We start from the raw sequence: 20,020 nt of genomic DNA, 5'->3' as shown, positions 1-20,020 counted from the left end.
GAAGCACTGGGAATATCTTGTTCTGCTTGCAATGCATTTCAGAGTTTTGCCAACAATTTTATGCCATTGCTTTTTTTTGTTTCCTTTTGTTCCCATGGTCTGCCATGCAGTGTATTAGAAAGCTGATTCCTGTGCCACTAGCAAGAAACAGTATGTTAAATTCCTTGCAATTCTGAATACAATGCTGCATAAACATATGTACTTATGGGCTTATCTTGGCTCATGAATCTGAATGGAAAGTTGTGCTATTCCTACTAAGAGTGAAATCAAACCCTGGCGTGCCATACAACCTTAGAGTAGTATAAAAACACTGGACAAAAAGCTTCACAGCATTTATCAGCAGCAGATGCCATTATGACGACATTACCCAGTTTATTTTTTAGACATTTTCACATTTCCTTGGTACTTCCCTACCCCAACAATCTGTGCTGCAGAAGCTTACCACCTCCTCCTGTGAGCACACTTAGTTGCCATTAAAGAACAATACGATTGTCAGAATTTCCTCTGCTTTTTGCAATCAATAGCTTATTAATGCCACACGTAGCCTTGCCTTATTGCTTGCTTTCCCTGTGGTGTTGTGTTCTGAAAACAAGAGGTGTCACAGCTGTGTTTCTTTCTTTAAAACAGAAATGCAAATTGTCCATTTGAAAGCAACCAGGACTCATTTCATAGATATTATTTGTATTTTTGCTGTAAGTGAAGAGGTTGCAGAAGGCAAGAAGCACAAAACTGCTGCAGTTCAGCTGAGCAGAGATACAAGAGGGTAATCTGCAGCTATTACATAATAGACAAGAATGTTTCCCCTTTCAGCTGTTTCAGTCCTGCTAGGTGCAGGGAGCAGTCCTAGCTCAACAGAAGAACAGAGCAGGGAGAGCTACATAGTCTAGACTTGAAGTAGCTCAAAAAACCCCAGGTGTTTGGATGTGAAATTTAGATGAACAATACACCCCTCTTGTAAGACACTTCACCTTTCTTTCTTTACAGATAGACAAGTTGAAAGATTTTCTTCTCTCTTGAATGTTAAAACTCCCTGAATTCATAGTGTCTAGTTTCCACATTGGAATGGAGTGAGGAATGAAAAGGCCATGACTGGTCAGAAAAGTAGAATATTGTCCTGAGGGAGTTTCACAGCTGTTCTTGTGCTTTTGCCTCCAAGAAGCACAAGAACTCATGGGTGTGCCAAACATGGGGAGGGGGCTGAACTCCACCCAAAATTCAGCACAATAAATTCCTGAGCAGGCAGCAGTTTAGGGACTATCTTTTTAGTTTCTTTGACTACTAATGAGGTCCAGGCAGACCTGTGTTACTGCTGCTTCTGTCAGTGCTAAGGAAACCTGTGCAGAGAGGCCTTCCTGAGTGCTCCTCACACCTGCAGCTGTACTGAGATGCTCAGAGGATCATGGAGTCATAGAATAGTTTGAGTCAGAGAGGGCCTTAAAGATCATCCAGTTCCAATCCCCCTGCCATGGGGGACCATGTTCAAACCCTGTTGTACATAAACAGTGGCTAAAACTGCCTTTGCAGGGGAAACAGTGAAGATGACTATACATCAGTTTGAGCAGAAACAGGTACATGACAAATTCTCTTTTCTTCAACTTCTCTTGCCTTTTTGACAACCTGGGTTAATGTGAGCAAAAGCAATATATGAGACCCCAAATCTATGATTCCTAAGGTAAGAGCTTTCTTTTAAATTTTCAGACTTCATGCACTTCAGATCCTCTACTGAAGTAGATGTTGTGAGATGTCACTCAGTAAAAGAATGCATTTGTATGGCTGTTCCCTGTGGGAATCAGCAGCACTTTTGCTCTAGTAAGCCAAAGTCCTAATTACACAGTGCCTAGTATCTGTTCTGAGTCACAGCGTTTCGCCAAGACAGCTAATTGGTCTGCTAATTATTAAGATGTTTCATTGTTGTCATGGCAACATATTTATCTTCTTTTGTTCTGCAGTAACAAAGGGATTAATGACTGTGATAATGAAATACAAGGATGTCAGAAAACCAGGTTGTTAAAATATGGCAGAGCTACCAACATATGCAAATCCAGGTATGCCAACCTCTACTGACTCTTACATGCAGCACTCCCTATAGTAGACTTGCCTTCCATAACAGAACAAATTAATTTTGAGCATTAGCAAATCTGTACATAAATTTAATATAAAACTGTATTTTCATGGGCTGACTTCTAACTCAGTAAAACTGAAATCTGTACATAAATTTAATATAAAACTGTATTTTCATGGGCATAATGACACTATGAAGCTGACTTCTAACTCAGTAAAACTACCACATCTGTGACAAAAGGGAGGGATAGGATGCTGATTTATGACATGACTTGAGATTTATGAGTGTGACCTGGGTCTAGCATTCCTAGATGGCATTAGAGCAATGTTTTGGCCCAAATCCAGAAAAGAGCATGGTCACTGGTGATATTTAGACAGAATAAAATCTTTTCCTTGCAAACACTAAAACCAACAGATATGTTTGTTTGTCTTTAACCTTAACTAACCCAAGCACCTCACTTTTGCCTTCATGCCTCTTGGGAACTGGCTCAACATGTTCCTCTCCAGCTGACTAAAGAGCAAAAAGCATGTTCTCAGAAAATACAGGTGAATGTTTGAAAATTTCAATTTCCATAGAAGCAATAAACTATATTGCAAAATACTATCACAAAGTATGGAAGAAGGTGGTTCTCAAAAACACAGAACAAAATTATTTGCAAATAAGCCCCACTGCTGCAGGTCTTCTGCTGTAGTAGTTAATTGGTATCGAGGACTAAAGAGCTTTTAACAAACAGGTCTTTTCATATTATCAGGGACTATGAAAAATATGTAGTTATAACTAAACAGAAATGTATCATTTCCCTATACTAACATGTCTCTGTGCTAATGTACAATCTTAAAAATGTGATCAGGCACTTTTGATTGTTGCTCTGATGGCTTATTAAAATCCTCATGCTTCAATTACAATTGCTTAACATGGATTCATTTATTTTATTAAGAGCTGATGGCTGCATGAAGCCATCAGAGAACTGGTTGCAACCTTTAATTTGCCTCATCTCAGGTGAGCTCTGTGTACAGGAGAAAATTCAGTCAGAAAACATTTCTCTCCGACCCTTTGTCAATGGAATGCATTTAGGAAAGGGTGCATCTGAATCCCTCAGGACTCCTGAGGACAACAAAGCGGTGCTGCATTGAAAATGGTGCAACAGGGGTTGTGCTACCTCTGCATCTGCCTTTGGCTCCTTTTTGTTTAGAGGCTCCCAGTCAAGGACACCAGAGCCAGGTTTCAGTCATTTTGCTGCTACATTGTTGCCAGCTGGGCTTAACACAAAAAAAAAAATGAAGTAATTCAGAAACCTGGTCTAAATGTCCAGCCTCATTCTCATGCATGATATTCTTGACAGCAGGAATTAATATGGGTTAAGTTAGGACTCCCTTAAGGCAGGCAGGGTGTAGATAAAATGTGTTTACAAGCAGAAAGATCACAATTTCGGGGTAATTTTTAAGGCACATGTCATTCTAAACATGTTTTGTAAAAGGTTGCAGAATTTTTCACCAAACTCTAAAAGAAGGTGATGTTTCCAAATGCCCTGCTACTGATTGGCTGTGGTGGGACAGTCAGTCACTTAAAGCACAGGAACTGCCCCTTTCAGAGGAGATTTAACCCAGATAATCTTGAGAAGATAAAAAAAGAAACCTCCCTCACAAGGTTGCAGAAAGACTGGTATTGATAGGAGGTTTTATTTATGTAAAACTGTCCTTGGCTTCACAAATATTTTGTATTCATTTAGATCCCAGTCCAGATCACTCTAGAGACCTGTGAGAATATTTTCACTGCCTGAAGTAGATCTGGAGCATACCCCTGGAACTTCTTTCTTCCCCTATAGTACAACTGGGACTATTCAAGTCCATTTCCCAGCCAGCTATTTCTTCTGTCTATTCAGGAGATCAGACAGTCTGAATATTTGGATTTGATGGATAAACTCTTTCAGTTAATGTCCTTTTAGGCAGCAGTGAGCTGGGTAATGGGCTTGCCATGCTAAACTGTACCAATTTTTGTTCCTCTGTGTTTAGTGCAACAGTTGCAAGTTCAGAATTATCCGAGTGTTGTGGGACTGTTCCTCAGTGTTTGGACGCTGTGCTCCTGTTCTGAGCAGATGGATCCAGTAGCAGGAACCAGGCATAGCCAGGGTAATGTGTCTTAAAGCCAGCTGGACAGTCTCACAATTCAGGAGATGCTTGGGCTGCTAAAGTCAGTCTGACCTCCTCTGGCTGGAGTGCTGTCATTTTGGGAGCTTCATGTGCCTTCTTCTTGGCCGGTCCATGAGGCTGGAATAGCTGGGAAAAAGCACTTGAGCACTCACCGCCACAACGAGCACGCTGAGCTGGCAAAACATTGTTTTTGGGGCTCCCAGGAGGCAGCAAAGTGTGTGCCTACTCAGTGTAAAGCATGTGCCTTCTCCTTTTGCCTCTAATTATTGTGAATGTGAGGAGGGTTTTTTTGTTTGTTTTTTGGTTTTTTTTTTTTTTGTTGTTGTTTTTTTGTTTGTTTCTTTGTGTTTAGTGGGTTTTTTCATGTTGTTGGTTTTGGGATTTTGGGGGTTTTTTTTGGTAGTATGTGTTTCCTTAGCAAACTGCATTTTGAGAAAAATGCTACTTCCTACACAGTATCTGTACTGTAACTTATGGCATTACACAATACTTCAGGTGCCTCTTTTAGCCTTAATTTTCCCAGTCTTTGCTTATAAAAAAAAAATCCCCTTTTTGTTCCAAGATTTGATCTTTGCAGTTCATTGTTTGTTTCCATTCATTAAATTTACTGACAATGTTTGAAGAAAATCCTGTTTGAACCTATAGGTCCCTGCACATCTTCAGTGCTTTTCAATATAAAGTGGCACCTAATGCAAAATTATAATTTGTGATTTCCACTTCAATACTAAAGAAACCACTAGGGAATGCTGCGTGCTTTTCATTTGTTTATAGACCTATATGGAAGCTGTAGAGCTTTAAGATCAGTCCATAAGGATCTGTATTTTTTGACTGGAATTTTAATTCCTTCATAATCAGCAAACCATGTCTTCAATGTGCCATCAATAACGAGTCTATCATTTATTTGGTTGAAAGGGAAACTTTCTTCTGCAAAACCAACTGATATATCTATAAAAAACATCTCTGTGAAAATCTAGACTTGCAGTTCTTTAAAAAAAAACACTGAAATATGTTTTCTTGTAATCAAAACCCAAAAGGGTAAAGCGGCAACAGTTATCTTTACAAAGTAGTGGAAGATGTAGATTTCACTTTCATATGTTCAGATGATTATGCAACTAAAGGTACACAAATATTCCAGAATATAGTGTCCAAAGAACAATGTGGCTTCACACTCACATGACTGATGTTTTACCCATAACTTCTAAGAAGCCTGTGAATAATCCAGGATCCTGGAAATTTTCAGTGGTGTTCCTGCTCTACTTGTTCCTGGGAAAGGTGCCGCAAGTGCGAGTGCCTCTGACCTACCTTGATGAGGACGTGGGCTCCGTGATCTGCCTCTGCATCCGAGCATGTCTGATCAGGTGCTCCTTCAGGGCGCTCTGCACCTCTGCTGGTATGTCAGGTGAAGTGTGGCTTATTTTCAGAGCAGCTTCAAGCACCTTGGTCGTAGGTTTCCCATTTTCTTTAACTTCCTTTTTCTCGCTGTTCTCCAAAACCTCTGTGGGAGCGCTGGAGCTACTCTGTGGGACATTACTGGCACTGGAGGTGAGAGGTTTGCTCCTCCAGCAGGGCCAGCACAACTTCCAAAAGACAAAAAGCGAGACCACTAGCAAGGCGAGCCCACAGAAGCTGACGACAACTGCTAAGAGACTGACTGAGACATCTGCAAGGAATTAGAAACAAAAAGCATCGTGACAGACAAACATGCAGAGGAAAAAAAAAATACACAAGCAAGGAGATAGAAGCATTTTTATTATTATGTCTGTGTAGAGCTTTAAAGTCCTATTAAAGGTTGTGAGTTTTTTGTTTCTTTTTCTTTTTGCTATCCAAGCCTGTACCTTTAAGATGTTATTATTTTCTAATATCTGCTTCACAAACATTTCTTTAGTTGCTCAGGCCAAGGTATGTGTACCGCTCACTACATACTAGACATCCTTCTCAGGAATTTTCCTTCTCAGGAAGTAAGGAAACAATCCCAAAACCTCCCAGCCACTGTTGGCTAAAGATGTTGAGATCAGTAGATGTAAGAAACATTGACCTAGTTTGCTAAAGCAAAGTTATTATAATCAAACAACAAATATTCTCACTGAGATTTAAAAAAAATACATGAGAATTCTGTTCCCAAATCTAGATTTCCAATTTTGAAAACAAGAACCTATATAGACAGTCTTCTCCTTATGGGTAATGTACACATCCCTTTGCTTACTGGCTTCAGATGGAGGACACAGATGCTGAAAACAACAGCAACAACTTTAATTTCAGTCAGAGGTTGTTGATGCTTAGTTCTTTAGAACATATATTTAGAACATCAAGAACACATCTATGGAAAAGTTAAACCACAGTCAACATTTTCTATCAGTACACATGAAGACAGATTAAATCTAAACTGCTAGGCTGATGTACAAATTTTTTTGAGATTTGCCAAGCTTCTGACTCTGTGTGCCAACTGCTTCAGAAACATTTTAAACCTTAACATTTAGGTGTAAATAGGAACAAGATAAAGTCTGTCATAAATAAGAGATTTCTGTGGTTAAATCATCAGCTCTGGACTAAGGCTGTGTCAGACCAAGATAGCACAGATATATCAGTATCTAAAATTCTGCTGTGAAAATGCAGCTGGCTTCAGAGAACACAGTGAAATGCCCCGAGCTGTACAGAGATCATGCTGTACACTGAGCTACTCTGACTGCCCTGTGTTTGGCTTTTGCTGCCAAAACTGCTTAGAATATCCAATAACCTGGCTAGAGATAGGAGAACAGATTTCACAGCAACAAAATTCCATGGACACACAAGAATTTTATGAGATGGTGGATCACTAGGACTGCCAGTTGAGCCCTAATTAGGAGTTTTATTCTACGTTACATGCTTCCATTTGATTTTTCCAGTATCCTGTAATATTATAACCAAAAAAATCCCTTTCCTTTTCAAAACAGCCTTTTATATGCCTTAAAATTGTTCACAAAGCCCTGCTTAAATATTTCTCAAGTAATGGCTGCTGCTGTTTGTTACAACAAGTTTTGACAGTTCAACAGCTAATGCTTTGTATCCATAACTCCAGGCTACAGGCTACTAAACTGAATCCCTGGAAAAGTGCAAAGACAATTTGAGCATATTTTCATAAATTTTCACATGAGCAAAAAGGTATGGATTAGCTCCATGAAAGAGTATGTACCTCACTGGTGCTTATGAGAATTGAAGACAGAATGATGAAGCAGAATGATGAAGATGGAAAGCTGAAGGTGGAAATTTAGGAATATTTTCTTTATTAATATAAAACATCCAGATGCATCTCTCAGTAACAAACATTGAATGACCACGCCTCATGAAAATGTGTGAGAAAAGCAAAAATGTATAGAAAATGTTGTAGTCTGGAGATCATACCCTTCCAGCCAATTCCTAGCCATGGATCAGGAATTACAATAGGTAAATGATCATTCTTAGTGGGTGGTTTGGATGTGCCCTTCTGTTTCAGCAGATGACAGACATTAATAACAAGGAGATAAGATCTTGCATGACCTCAGTTCCAGGGAATGGTCTGTAGTGGGTTGATTGACAGATGCCAGAGGCCCATCAAAGCTGCTCTGTCAGCCCCCATCCTCAGATGGACAGGGGAAAAAAAATATAACAAAAAATGCTTGTGGGTTAAGATAAGGACAGGGAGAGATCACTCAGCAATTACTGTCACGGGCAAAACAGACTTTACTTGGGGAAATAAATTTATTACCAATCAAATCAATGGTTACTAATAAAATCAAACCATAATAAACTTTTCTGCACTCCTCCTTTCTTCTGGGGCTCAGCTCCACTCCTGCTGTCTCTGCCTCCCCCCTGCAGCAGCACAGGGGGATGAGCAATGAGGCTGCATCCGTTCATCACACGCTGTCTCTGCTGCTCCATCCTCTGCAGGACTCCTCACACCCTTGCCCTGCTGCTCTCCTGCAGAGTGCGGCACAGGAGCCAGTCCTGCACAAGCTCCAGTGGGAATCCTTGCCACACTCTGCTCCAGGGTGTCCCTGCTGTTGGGAGCAGACCCTTGGGAGCACACAGCTCCAGCAGAAGCCCACTGCAGGGTCAGGAGTCTTGCCAGCAAACCTGCTCCAGTGAGGGATCCTCTCTCTTTCCACAGGTCCACAGATCCTGCCAGGAGCCTTCTACAGGGTGGGCTCCTCACAGGGTCACGGCCTTCTTTGGGAATTCACGTGCTTTGGGATTGGGATGGGCTGCAGCAGTGAAGACCTGCAGTGGGAGGCACCTTGCTCTCACAAGTGGAACTCCTCCTCCCCTCCTTCTTCACAGACCTTGGTGTCTGCAGAGTTGCTCCTCATAAACTCTCACTCCCCTCCTCCAGCTGCTAATACACACTGTAGATTTTTTTTCTCCCTTCTGAAAAACATTTTCCTGCAACCCCTGTGTCTGGGGGGCTCAGCCTATGCCATCCTGGAGCCAGCTGGCCTTGGCTCTGTTGGACGTGGGGGAAGCATCCAGAAGCTCCTCACAGTAACCCCCCTCCTGCTACCAAAACCTGGCCAGGCAAACCCAATTCACAGTCAAAAGCAACTTTAATATATTCATACAGACGTAGGCCTCACTGAAGAACCTTCTTTAATAGATTAAACCAGACCAATTGTCAAGCAATTTGGCCAAATTTTTTTTCTGGTCTCAAAGTGTGACAAAACGTGGAACTCGAAAATGTTGATGGTCTGTCAGAAATAAATAAAAATTAAGAAAAAAAAAAAAGAGAAGAAAACAAAAAATAAAATCAATTTTGGTGATTTGCAATATTGCCAGCTCAGTTTAGGGACAGTTGGCATAATTAGGTTATATTTTGAGAGGAAGACTTTTAGAACTGAAAATTGTAGGGTTTTTTTTTCATTTGGAAAATGTTGAAGGAGGATGTTTTAACAACTTTGAAGCTGCTGGAAAGATTTCAAAACCAGAAATATGAAAATTGATCCCTTCCAGCAGAGCTTCAATTTGATGAATAGATACTATCAGCTGAAAAACATTGCATCAAAGCATTTCTAGCCAATTCTAATTTAAGTTTTTCACTGCAAGACATTTTTCAAGCCTTCAAATAACTTCTTGTCTCCTTTCAACACCTACTCCTGTACTTCAACTTTCTCTAAGCTGTTTTTCTGGATTTCCATTAAGCTACTTCAAAGTTGAAAAAGCTCCCAAAATCTTTACAGAAAATATGTTTTATATCTGTAAAATAATCACATTAAATATCTAAAGTCTCACGAGCAGAGATAAGAAACTAATTCTATAAACAGTAGTAGTCTAAATTTTTTTTGTTATTTTATTAATAAATTAAACAGCCTCGCATACTGAATTTCATAGTGCAACAAATACCGGAAATATTTGAATGGCAAGAAAAATTACCAAAAAATAGTTCATTACGGAAAACTAGTTAATTACATTTATTGCCACAATTGCTAAAAATCAATCACTATGCCATGAAATAAAAATGGACATAAAAAGCATATTGTTTAATGTCCTTCCTTCTGTCAGTCACTCAACTGAGCAATTATGAGACATTTGTAGTTATGTGCAGAGTGAAATCATCTGAAGAGCAGTCAAACCCTTTGTGTGTTGGGCTGGATATGCCTCTTATATTAAGGTTTTATAGGAAGTTTGGTTGAAGAATGTAGAACATTACGAGGAAGTTCTGAAGGCTTGGAGCTTCTTCACATCCCTGCCAAGGAATCCTGATTAGGAAGAAAAATGGGTGCTGGAGGACGGATATGCCATCAGAGCAGGGTTGCACTTCACATACAAAAGTATTATTTTAAGATATAGAACTGGTGACAAATTCAAAGAGTGGCTAAGTTTTAAGGACAGAGGAGATAATGCTGGGACAGCATTAATTGTCAACATTGTGAATAGTGTTCTCTCTGGTCCAAAAGAAAACAAAAACAATCTTGCACAACTCTTTCTGAACTGGTAATTGCAGATTGTCTGCCATGATTTAGATTTACTCAGAACATGACAGCCCTCTGAAAATTCAGAAATATTACAGGATTATGCATTTCCCATTCTTGTTCTCATGTTTGGTATACTTAGGAATGTCAAGAAGATTTTTTTTTCTCATACCATCTCCTTCAGGTCATTGGGAGATCTTCCAGTGACTTCATGTCACTCTTGGTCAACTCCCTTTACTGCTCTTTGTCCTAAATGTCGTATTTCTAGTCTTGATAAAATTTAGTAACTAAAAGCATCCTGTTTCCTCATGTTTTTTTTTATTTAAAACTACTCTTTCAAGATATGAAATTTTGGACAATTTTATCTTTCTCATTTAAGAAAGGCATATCTATTGAGAAGCCTCAAAAATTCTCTGCATTTTTATAAACATCCTCTGATACATTTCTACCATAAAAATCTCCTTGATAGCCAATCTTTTGTATGAGGCAAATACTTCAGAAACATCCCCATGTGTTGCTTTTTTTTTTCTTTTCTGGATGCTAGGTAGTGTCTTGAGCATTGGGTTTGGTACTATGGATTTCAAAAAGTTTTTGTTTGGAACTTGCCTCAGAAGAGTTCTGCCCATGGATCCGTTTGCAAACATGCACATTGGCAGACTTCCATTTCAAAACCAAATTAAGGTCACTTACATTTTAGGCAACATATGCCTCATGAGGCTGAATTTGGAAAAACCTACTCCACAAACCTGTGATATTGAATAGAGAGAGGAGCACCATGCAGGATGCCCACGTGTATGAGGGTCAGACACATCTGATATGAACCACATTAAAGAGAATGGATTCTTCCCAGAAAAGGAGCATGGGTGAAAGAAACACCTGGGGAAAGGAGGGACCTAGTCTCTTCTGGCCCTTTTCTTTGTTTACATCTGATCTTGGTTCTCTTAAATATTTAAAAGGCAATGTCTGCAACCTGTGTTCAAACATATTTTTCTTAACTTTGAATTTGTTCTCTTGTTCATCAAGCCATAAGGTACTTCATCCTTTCCATAATAAAGGAACTCTTGTGATTGTAATACCAGGAGTCAGCTCAATCAGATAAACTAATGTCTCTGATTTTCTAGGATTTGAAGGGAAGCAGAGCCTTCATAAATTATAAAAGGTCTGGGGCCAATAAATCTCCCCTATTCCCATGCAGATGAACTAGTTGGTTCAACCCATCATTTCTGCAGTTCAGTTTTCCTTGGGGAAATTTTAAGCACATAAAAACTTGCTGGTATTAACTTTTACTCTGCATTAGCAGATCTTCCACAATTACCCCTGTCTCATCCAAATCCCTTCAGATGGGGACATGATGCTCTAGCATGCCTCAGAAAGTGGCAGGTGCAGAGTCTTGTATTTTCCCTCTCAATCTGAACCTGTCAAAACACCTGACTTCCATCAAAGGAAGCAAAAAAAAAAAAGTGCCTTTCATTTAAAAGAGTAGGTGTGACCTCCTCTCCTGTTCCCATGGAGAAGCATCATTAGAAGATCTTCCTCAGACTTTTACTCTGGCCTTATTGTGCATGTGTTCCCTTCCTGTTAATTCATTCTGGTGTCTGAATTTATTCCACACAGCCACCACCATCTTCTGGCTGGTAGATCACTTCTTAATGCTAGCAGAACTCTGTGGTAGCTTTTTTCCTGACAGGAGAGAGAGAAATGAATTCAGGGATCACTGTGATTTACTACATGATCACAGCATGCAGAATTATTAATCTTTTGTCAAAATCAATTCATCTAAGCTATATTAGAGATGATGGATCTCACTTTTGCCTGGCTGGGTCTGTAAATTATTGATCTTCACTCTCAAGGCTCTTTCTGGCCTAGATGCTTTTCTGCTTGTTGACTCAGTCTCAACAGGAGGGATTCTGTGCCACACCCACACCTGCCCATTTAGCTTTCCATTAAATGAAAAAAAACTACAACCTTATGCTTTGTCCCATGCAGTTCTCACACTTTTGAGGATCTCCATGTCTGCAAGAAACCCTCACTATCTCCTTTCAGTTAGAACACACCATGAGCTCACTGGGCTGGTGTTCACCATAAACTGTAAGGAGGTTCATGCAGCTCAAGTGTCATCTTTGAATTGCCATGGCTATGTTTATTCTTACTCAGCATTATATAACAAACATCTCACACATATGACAGGACCCAGGGAAACACTAAGTCTCCATCATCTTTACAGATTTGTTCTCCAGAGGGTATAAATCTTTCTGTATTTGCCCCCTGTATTTCATTATGAAATGTGTATAGAGTAAGATTCCTTTGTAAACCTCTTGTTTTTCCTGTGTTGCTGCTGTCTGCATTGTTGTGACTGCATTCAATTTTGCTGTAAATAAATCTGGTCTCAGTGGTACATTTACCCTCTCTGTTTTGCCTTTATGTTGCTGAATTAGATGCCTTTCTGGTTTTCACAGCTTGTTAACACTGATTTTGTAAGTTATGTTTTTTAGTAACCTTGCACTTTTTTTCCCACCAAGCCTTATTTCTCTGATAGTAACATTGATCTAACCAGGTGATGAAATGTATGGTAAATAATTTGGTTGGTCTATTAGCTGTTAAAATGTTTATTATTTGATTTTCTCATATTCCCCTGTAGCAGAGACACTGTTTCATTTCTCTGTAACAGAAGGCTCACTTGTTTCACACGACAGTTACTTAATCACAAAGAAAAATGCTCCTTTCTTGTATGGCAGTCTGATCACAGTAGCCTTCACATTTGTCCAAGCCATTTCTCAACCCCTTCATGCTTACTTTGGCACAGTTGAGCAGAATTTACAAGCACTCTGTGGGGTAAATCTGTTCTTCCCCCTCCCCTAAACAGATCCAGGCAGTGCAAGCACAGCTACAGCTCACGCTGTTTGTGATGTGCGTGCGCTGTGCGCATGAACACAGTGTGTTCAAAGGAACCAGGACTAAATGTAAACTAAATCGGCTGCCAACCAGCAGGCTGAGAGCTGTCAGAGAAGCTTCTGACAGCCAACAGGAGGCACATGGCAGCTACAGCAAGAGGACACAAGACATTGCTCTTCATGGAAGAGTGAACCTGTATTACAGACTGGCCATGTGCAGGATGCTCCAGTGCTTTCTTACTCCCTCTGTACTTTTATCGCAAATTGTAAATCACGGGTAGGCTTAAAAACTTGGTAGGTTAAACTGTTATGTTAACAGAATAACTGTCAGTAGAATATTTACATGAATAACAAACGATCCCCTAGAAGCTGATGCTCTTTGCATGGTCAACTTTCAAAAATCAATTGTCTGACAAGCAAAGGAGCAAGAGTGAACATCACTCTCAAGATATTCACTACCCACTCTAGTAGGCTAAAATATGCCCTCAATGTTTACGGCAGAGCTGGGTTTCCAGCTCTGTAATAAACACTTGTCACCCATGGGAACTGATAATGAGAGAGTAAAGTTTTGCATGACCAGCAGGCCTAAAAAAAGGCAAAGAGCACAAAGTACCCACCATTTGCAGAGGACATAAAACGAATTTTAAACATGTGTCCCTAGAGCAGAATGTCCAAACTCCTCTCATTATGCTGTATGCAACTGGCTTAATCTTCAGAAATGCTCACAACTGGGACCTTTGATGTGCTTGACTCCACTGAAAATGAGGAGGGATGCTTAGCTGGAAAAAATTAATTAGACTCCTTTGTTAATGAAATAACCTAAGCCAAGACACACTGCATATATGAGTTTGGGACATTTATAGAAAATTAATAATTTAATAAGTTTAGAGATAAATTTTATTATGTGAAATCCTGCACATCCAGCTCTCATTTATTTTCCACCTAAACTCTTATAATTGACATCTTAATTATTTTGCCCAAATGTACTGGAGGTGTAAAATAAAAACAAAACAGCTGCACATCTAATTGTGTATTTTGCCAAAAATGCTATAACTTTCAGAAGAAAGCTCACAGTCATCTAATCATACAAAGAAAGGTACTATAAATCTAAACAGCTTCCTCATCTTTTCACTTGAGCATTCCCATGAGATGAGCAAATTAATAGTTCTTGTCATTACTGGGGCAGAAAATATAACAGCAGATGTCTATATTCACTTGTTTGAAGTTCTTAGAAATTTATAAAATTTTCTGTCTCATGAAGATTATTTGCTATGAGTTCTGTAGATTGATTGTTCATTACACTAAATATGATTACCCCTTCATGACCCAAGTAGCGACCAGTAATTGAGGATCCTAAGGTGTTAGTGCTGGCACTGAGAGGGAAAAACCTGTTGAATAATCAGTCATTTCCTTGATGTAAACCTATCTGTTCCCTTATTGGCAGGAAACCTGAATATGTCTCCTTTCTTGTTGCTACTTTCTGCATTGTTGCTTCATTTTGTTACACTTTGCCTTCCCAGAGCCATACTTACTATTTTTTCTTCTGACTGTATTTCCGGCTTCCTCTTGTTTGTTTGTTTATCTTTTTTATGCTTCTTTCTCTCATCTAGGCATATACACTATAAAAAAAAGTCACTGCCCACCATCTCTGCTTCCCTCTGAAACTTGGGTCATGGGGTCAATATTGTCTCATATTTTGCTTTGAGCCTGTGATTGGGTGACGCATCTTCTGCCTCAAGTAGCTGATTCCTCTGAGAAGCTTGGCTGCTTTTCATGGTCTAGCTGAGCAGAAAGCTATCACTACACTCACTAACATAACCATACCAATGCAGTTCTAGTTGAATTTCACAGTGTTTTCAACTTCCAGAACATGCTTTTATCCTTATGTTAAATAAAAATGGTCTCACTTCCTTTTTACCACCTACTCTTTTACTTTCTGAAAGATTGCTTGCACTGTTCTTTCCTTTTCAAATATGTGTATCCTCATGGTTTACAGAATCAGAGAATATTCTGAGTTGGAAGGCACCCACAAGGATCACCTAGTCCAACTCCTGGCCCTGCAAAGGACCATCCCCAAGAATCACACCATGTGCCTAGAAGCATTCTCCAAATGCTTCTTGAGCTCCGTCAGGCTTGGTACTGTTTAGACTTCTCTCCTTTAGTGACATCTCATTAGTGATTTTTGCCTGTTCTACCTTTGTGATACTTTTAGGTATCCTTTTGAGACAAGGAAAATGGAATGAACTTAACACTTCCACCTTTAATGAAGAGGATCTGTGATTGTTCAGTGCTCTGGACAATGTTAGCTTTATCCATAGAGATGACAAGGAACTCTATGTGCATTTGAAGAGGAGATATGGCATGGCTTACCTTTCAATGACACCACTTCTCTCAGCTAAAACTGTATTTAGAGTATTCCTGCTCATAAAATTGATGCAAGTTATATTTATATCTTGTCCACCTAAGTGTTTACATGTTAGAATATTGTCAATTATCAGCAATGACAGTGTCTGATCCTCCTCTGGAGTATTATTGTATGTTTAATACTCTATATTATTATAGAGTATTGCTATATGTTCATTAGCAGTGTTATTAATGAGAAAATGCTCAATATACTGTGCATCTCAATAAAATCTCAAATAACTGTAACTGTAGTTAGAGGTTGCAAATGGAAACCCAAGATAATTGTTGACTTTAAAAAAATGTTTAAAAAGAAGCTTGTCTTATTATAAACAATGCAACATTGAATGAAGACTTGAAGATTCACATTTTCTAAACAGCAGATTTTGGTTTACCTCATGGAATGTTTTGTGTCCTTCATATCTCACCTGTTTATACACTGACTTTGCAGAGCCAAATTTTCCAGGCTCCATAGGGTAATGCTGTTTTCATTCAACCTTCTACCATTCAGACCATGAAGACTAACACAGAGCATGATCAGAATATTCATGATCCATGCTGGGGGAAAGGCTGCAGCTCCCTTGCCCCTCCCCACCTTGCTGCCCTGCCCCGGTGGCTGGGTTGGGCTGGGCTGACTAGGGCAGGGTCAGACAACAGTGATTTTGATCTGAGATGCTACAAATAACCCGAAATTTGCAGTAAAATATGTGGGTATTCAAAGAAAAGAAAACAACAACAAAAAGCCCATCAGCTGCGGTGGCAGCGACAGCGCAGCTGGGGCACATGCTGAGAACCTGCTGCTTTACATGACCCAGTGTTAATTTATTTAATTTGCACTGTTACATTTGGCATTTGCTGGCCATAATGCAAGCTGTTAATTTGCATTTATGGATAGACAGTAGAGGTTATCAATCCCACCTAGCAGAAACTAAGCACAGAACTTTTAGCAACTTTCAAGCCCTGTCCTAAAAATAAGTGCCGAGGAAAACAAGGTGTCCAGAGAGCACCACACAGGATAATGTAAAAGTGCAGAGTTGGTTCCAAAAGGTGCAGAAAATCCAGACATCAGGCACCAAAAGGACTCAAAATCTTAGCTTCAATATGACAATTTTTTCTGAATTTGGAATGTTTAAATTAACCCAAATTTTCTCCTTCCACCCTACCCAAATTTTCCTGGGCAAGTGTCCTGAGTCAGACCGAATCTCTGCCCTGACTCCACAGGTTCTCACTGCCTGTCAGACGGCTCTCCTGCCTCCCCCAGCGATGAGCGGAGAGGATGCAAAACACTCAAACCCCACTCAGAAAGGGGAGACTGCGGGACGTGCCGAGCTGTGCCCCGAGCCCCGGCTGCGTCCCGAGCCCTGCTGGCTGCCCGCACTGCCCGCCGCCCAACCTGTTGCCCGGGCCCCAGTGTCGCTCGCCAAACGTAGAGGGACGGCCGGGGACAAGAGAGGGAGAGCGGGTGCAGCCCACGCGTGGCGTGCCCAGCGCACGGAACCGCTGCCCACCCGTGACAAGAGCATGGAGCGCAGCCCTCTGTCCGCTGCCCACCCGTGACAAGAGCATGGAGCGCAGCCCTCAGTCCGCTGCCCACCCGTGACAAGAGCATGGAGAGCAGCCCTCTGTCCGCTGCCCACCCGTGACAAGAGCATGGAGCGCAGCCCTCTGTCCGCTGCCCACCCGTGACAAGAGCATGGAGCGCAGCCCTCTGCCCCGCTGCCCGCACGGCCCCGCCAACACATGCAGCATCAGCCCGGCGCCGGGCTGTCCGTACAGACAAACTCCCGTCGTGGGGAAAACCTTGCCGAAGCGGAGCTGCGGGTGGCAAACGAGCGAGCTGCGCGGGTACGGGGCCGTCTCCGGCGGTGATTTCTGTCCCCTCGGCACCTGTCCGTGCTCCCCGGCCCCACGCCCGCTGCCCCCACGTTTGCCCGCAGCGCTGTGCCCGCCCGGCGGTCCCGGCGCTCCCTCAGCGCTCCCCGGCAGCCCCGGCGAGCTGCGAGAGGGAGCGGATTTTCAAGCGGGTTGCGTGCCTGCCCCCACCCAGTCCGCCCCCTCCGCACGCAGGAAAAGCAAAGGAAAAAGTTGCGCTCTCCGGCCGCCCACGCCTCGCTGTCCGCCCCGCGGCGGCGGCAGGACGAGCCCGGCGGCGGGGCCGGTGCCGGTACCTGTGCCGCCGATGCCCTGCCGGGCGCTCTCCAGGGGGAAGATGCCTGCGCACTTCTCCCGCTCCACCTGCCCGCCCAGGCACAGCTCCGAGATGATCTGCAGCGCCTTGTGGCAGAGGCTGCCCACGCCGTCCTCCGCCGGGAAACTCATCTTGGGGCCCGGCCGCCGCCGCTAGGCCATGGCCGGCGCGGGACGGCTCCGCGCCCGACCCGCGCTAGGGGGGGGGGGAGGGAAAAAAATAAAAAGAGGGGAAAAAAAATAAACATCCACTTAGCAACGCCTTTTGTGGCTCCGGGCTCCGGCAGGCGGCTCGGCCAATGGCAGCCCGGCGCGGGGGGCGGGGGGCCCTCGCATCCCCCGGGAAACTTTTCCTTCCCCCGCCCCGCCGCCCCGCTCGGTGCGGAGCGGTGCGGTGCGGTGGGCGGCGCGGGCGGCGGGCGGAGCGCTGTCCCCTCCCGGCCGCAGGACCCCGGCCCCGCGGGGCAGCGGGGACAGCGGGGACAGCGGGGCGCTCCGGGCGCAGCTCCTCGGCCGCTCATCGCGCCGCCAGCACGAAGCGGAGCTGGCTCCCCACCGCTCCGCTCGTTCTTCCCCCAGCGTTTTTTCGAAGGTGACCTCGGCGGGGTGATCTTCAGCGCGGGCTGCCGAGCCGCGTCGAGCAACTTCAGTGACCAAATCACCGTCTTCACTCCGCTTCTCCGCAGCGGAGGGAGCGGGAAGGTTGACTCAGTAGGTTTCTTTGACTTCTAAAGGAGTTAGAGGAACCTTACGGTTGTCTGGTCTGTTTCCTCTACAAATTCTGTAAAGTTGGGTTATTTTATAGGTAAAAAAGTTGCGGCTACGGCGTGTGTTTGAATATGCTTCTAAAAATCAGCGCAGCGTATACCACTAGTGGTTGTTTCAGTTATTGGCTGTGGAGCTGAACCAGACCTCATCTGTTAACTTGTTCATCTACTTACTGAAATTCTGACACAATTTTTTGTTTCTGAGGGAAAATGCCTCTAGTTCGATGGCATACATCTGTCTTGCAATGCTTAATTCTAACTATGCATAGATGGAAGGATGTCTGCCAGCAGTTTACTTAGCAACACTGCCTGTAGTCTGCTGCTTGGGTGTCTTGGTTTCATAGGCATGAGAAGTTAACTTCTGTGCTGCTGTGCTTTTTTCCCTCTGGATTTTGAATTTTTTATCTGTTACCTGCAAATAAATATCTCTAGCAAACTGTCAAGTTTAACAGTTGAAAACTTTAAAACCATCCTTTGATAGCTGAATTACAGAATAAGAAGATGAATTATTATTTCAGTTTTAATTTATATAGCATAGATACTTGTTAAAAACACCAGAAGATACTTCTAAACCCCTAAAGCCCCTAAAGCCTTTTAGTGGTTTGAAGGAGCATGCATTTATACAGAGGAATTCATGCACATGCACTTTTCAAAATCTTAGGGAAGTAGTAGACTGAGTTGTACACAAACTGCAACATCAACACAAAATCTGTTCCACAGAGCTTTTTTTCAGAGATATAACACCTATTTCAGAAATATCAGATGCTATTAAAGAAATTGTTCCCCATTTAATGCCTCTCCTGAAACTAGCACCCTTTGTTAATGCTGCAAAATGTTCCGTCAAATCTTAGAATGTTTAGACTATAACTAAGCAGGGTACAGAACTGCGGAGGTCTATTTGAAGACTCCTTTCACCCTCATAGGGAACTAAATCTGTATAATTATTAAAATAGTCTTGCTAGCAATAAAAATGTATGTAGATATTTTCATTAGAGTGAAGGCAACTGCTGCCTACATCCAAACTTCAAAATATGAACATATTTACTGTCTGTGTGACATTTGCAGTCCTGTTCCCAAAATTCTGTCACGCATCACCAACTAATAATTAAGCAGTCTGTTTATCTTTGAGACTTACCCAGAACTCTAGCAAAAGCTAACAGAAGACACATATACATAGAAAGGGTCTTAATCAGAAATTAGTATTAATGAGAGCAAGGACTGCATTTAAAGGCTGAGACCTAAGCTCCTTCACCTTTGAACTTTTCTACAGACTGTGCCCATGAACACATCACACGACCCATGAATGAAGTTTTCTGTCTCTGAAATGAATGGCAGCTTTGCCACTGATTATAGTAAAGTTCCACACACAGACCAGTTTGCCATCCTGCTTCTTTATTTATGTAGTGAGACTTTGGTGCATTTATCTATTGCTTGTCTTTGCACACAAGAACTTCATTTCAGTGAAAATCACGCTACCTTGGTGTTACTGATATTATTGATATATACATGGATGCAGATTGCACAAAGAATGTGCAATTGTAAAAAACAGGTCTATTCTACAGTAAATGATAAAAAAAAAAAAAAAGGCCCCTGCTTTTGAAGATTTTCAGGTAGGTATCTGGAAGTGCATACCAACTCATCTCTC

At 42.0% G+C, this 20,020-nt stretch overlaps 1 protein-coding gene across 1 annotated transcript in view; it reads right to left on the bottom strand.

The window, feature by feature from the left end:
• The window catches only part of SYT10 (synaptotagmin 10), a 31,126-nt gene extending 13,386 nt beyond the window's left edge, over positions 1 to 17,740 (bottom strand). The window contains exons 1-2 of the mRNA XM_041398666.1: positions 17,590 to 17,740; positions 5,515 to 5,872 (exon numbers count right to left, since the gene is read on the bottom strand). Of these exons, the coding sequence (XP_041254600.1) occupies positions 5,515 to 5,872; positions 17,590 to 17,740 (509 nt within the window). The remainder of the gene's footprint in view (positions 1 to 5,514; positions 5,873 to 17,589) is intronic.
• Positions 17,741 to 20,020: the final 2,280 nt, after the last annotated feature.

Source organism: Onychostruthus taczanowskii, unplaced genomic scaffold, assembly GCF_017590055.1.
Source record: "Onychostruthus taczanowskii isolate IOZ18803 unplaced genomic scaffold, ASM1759005v1 scaffold15, whole genome shotgun sequence".
Classification (NCBI taxonomy): domain Eukaryota; kingdom Metazoa; phylum Chordata; class Aves; order Passeriformes; family Passeridae; genus Onychostruthus; species Onychostruthus taczanowskii.
The sequence above is the reverse complement of the archived record's forward strand: the minus strand, read 5'-3'. Positions and strand labels throughout refer to the sequence as shown.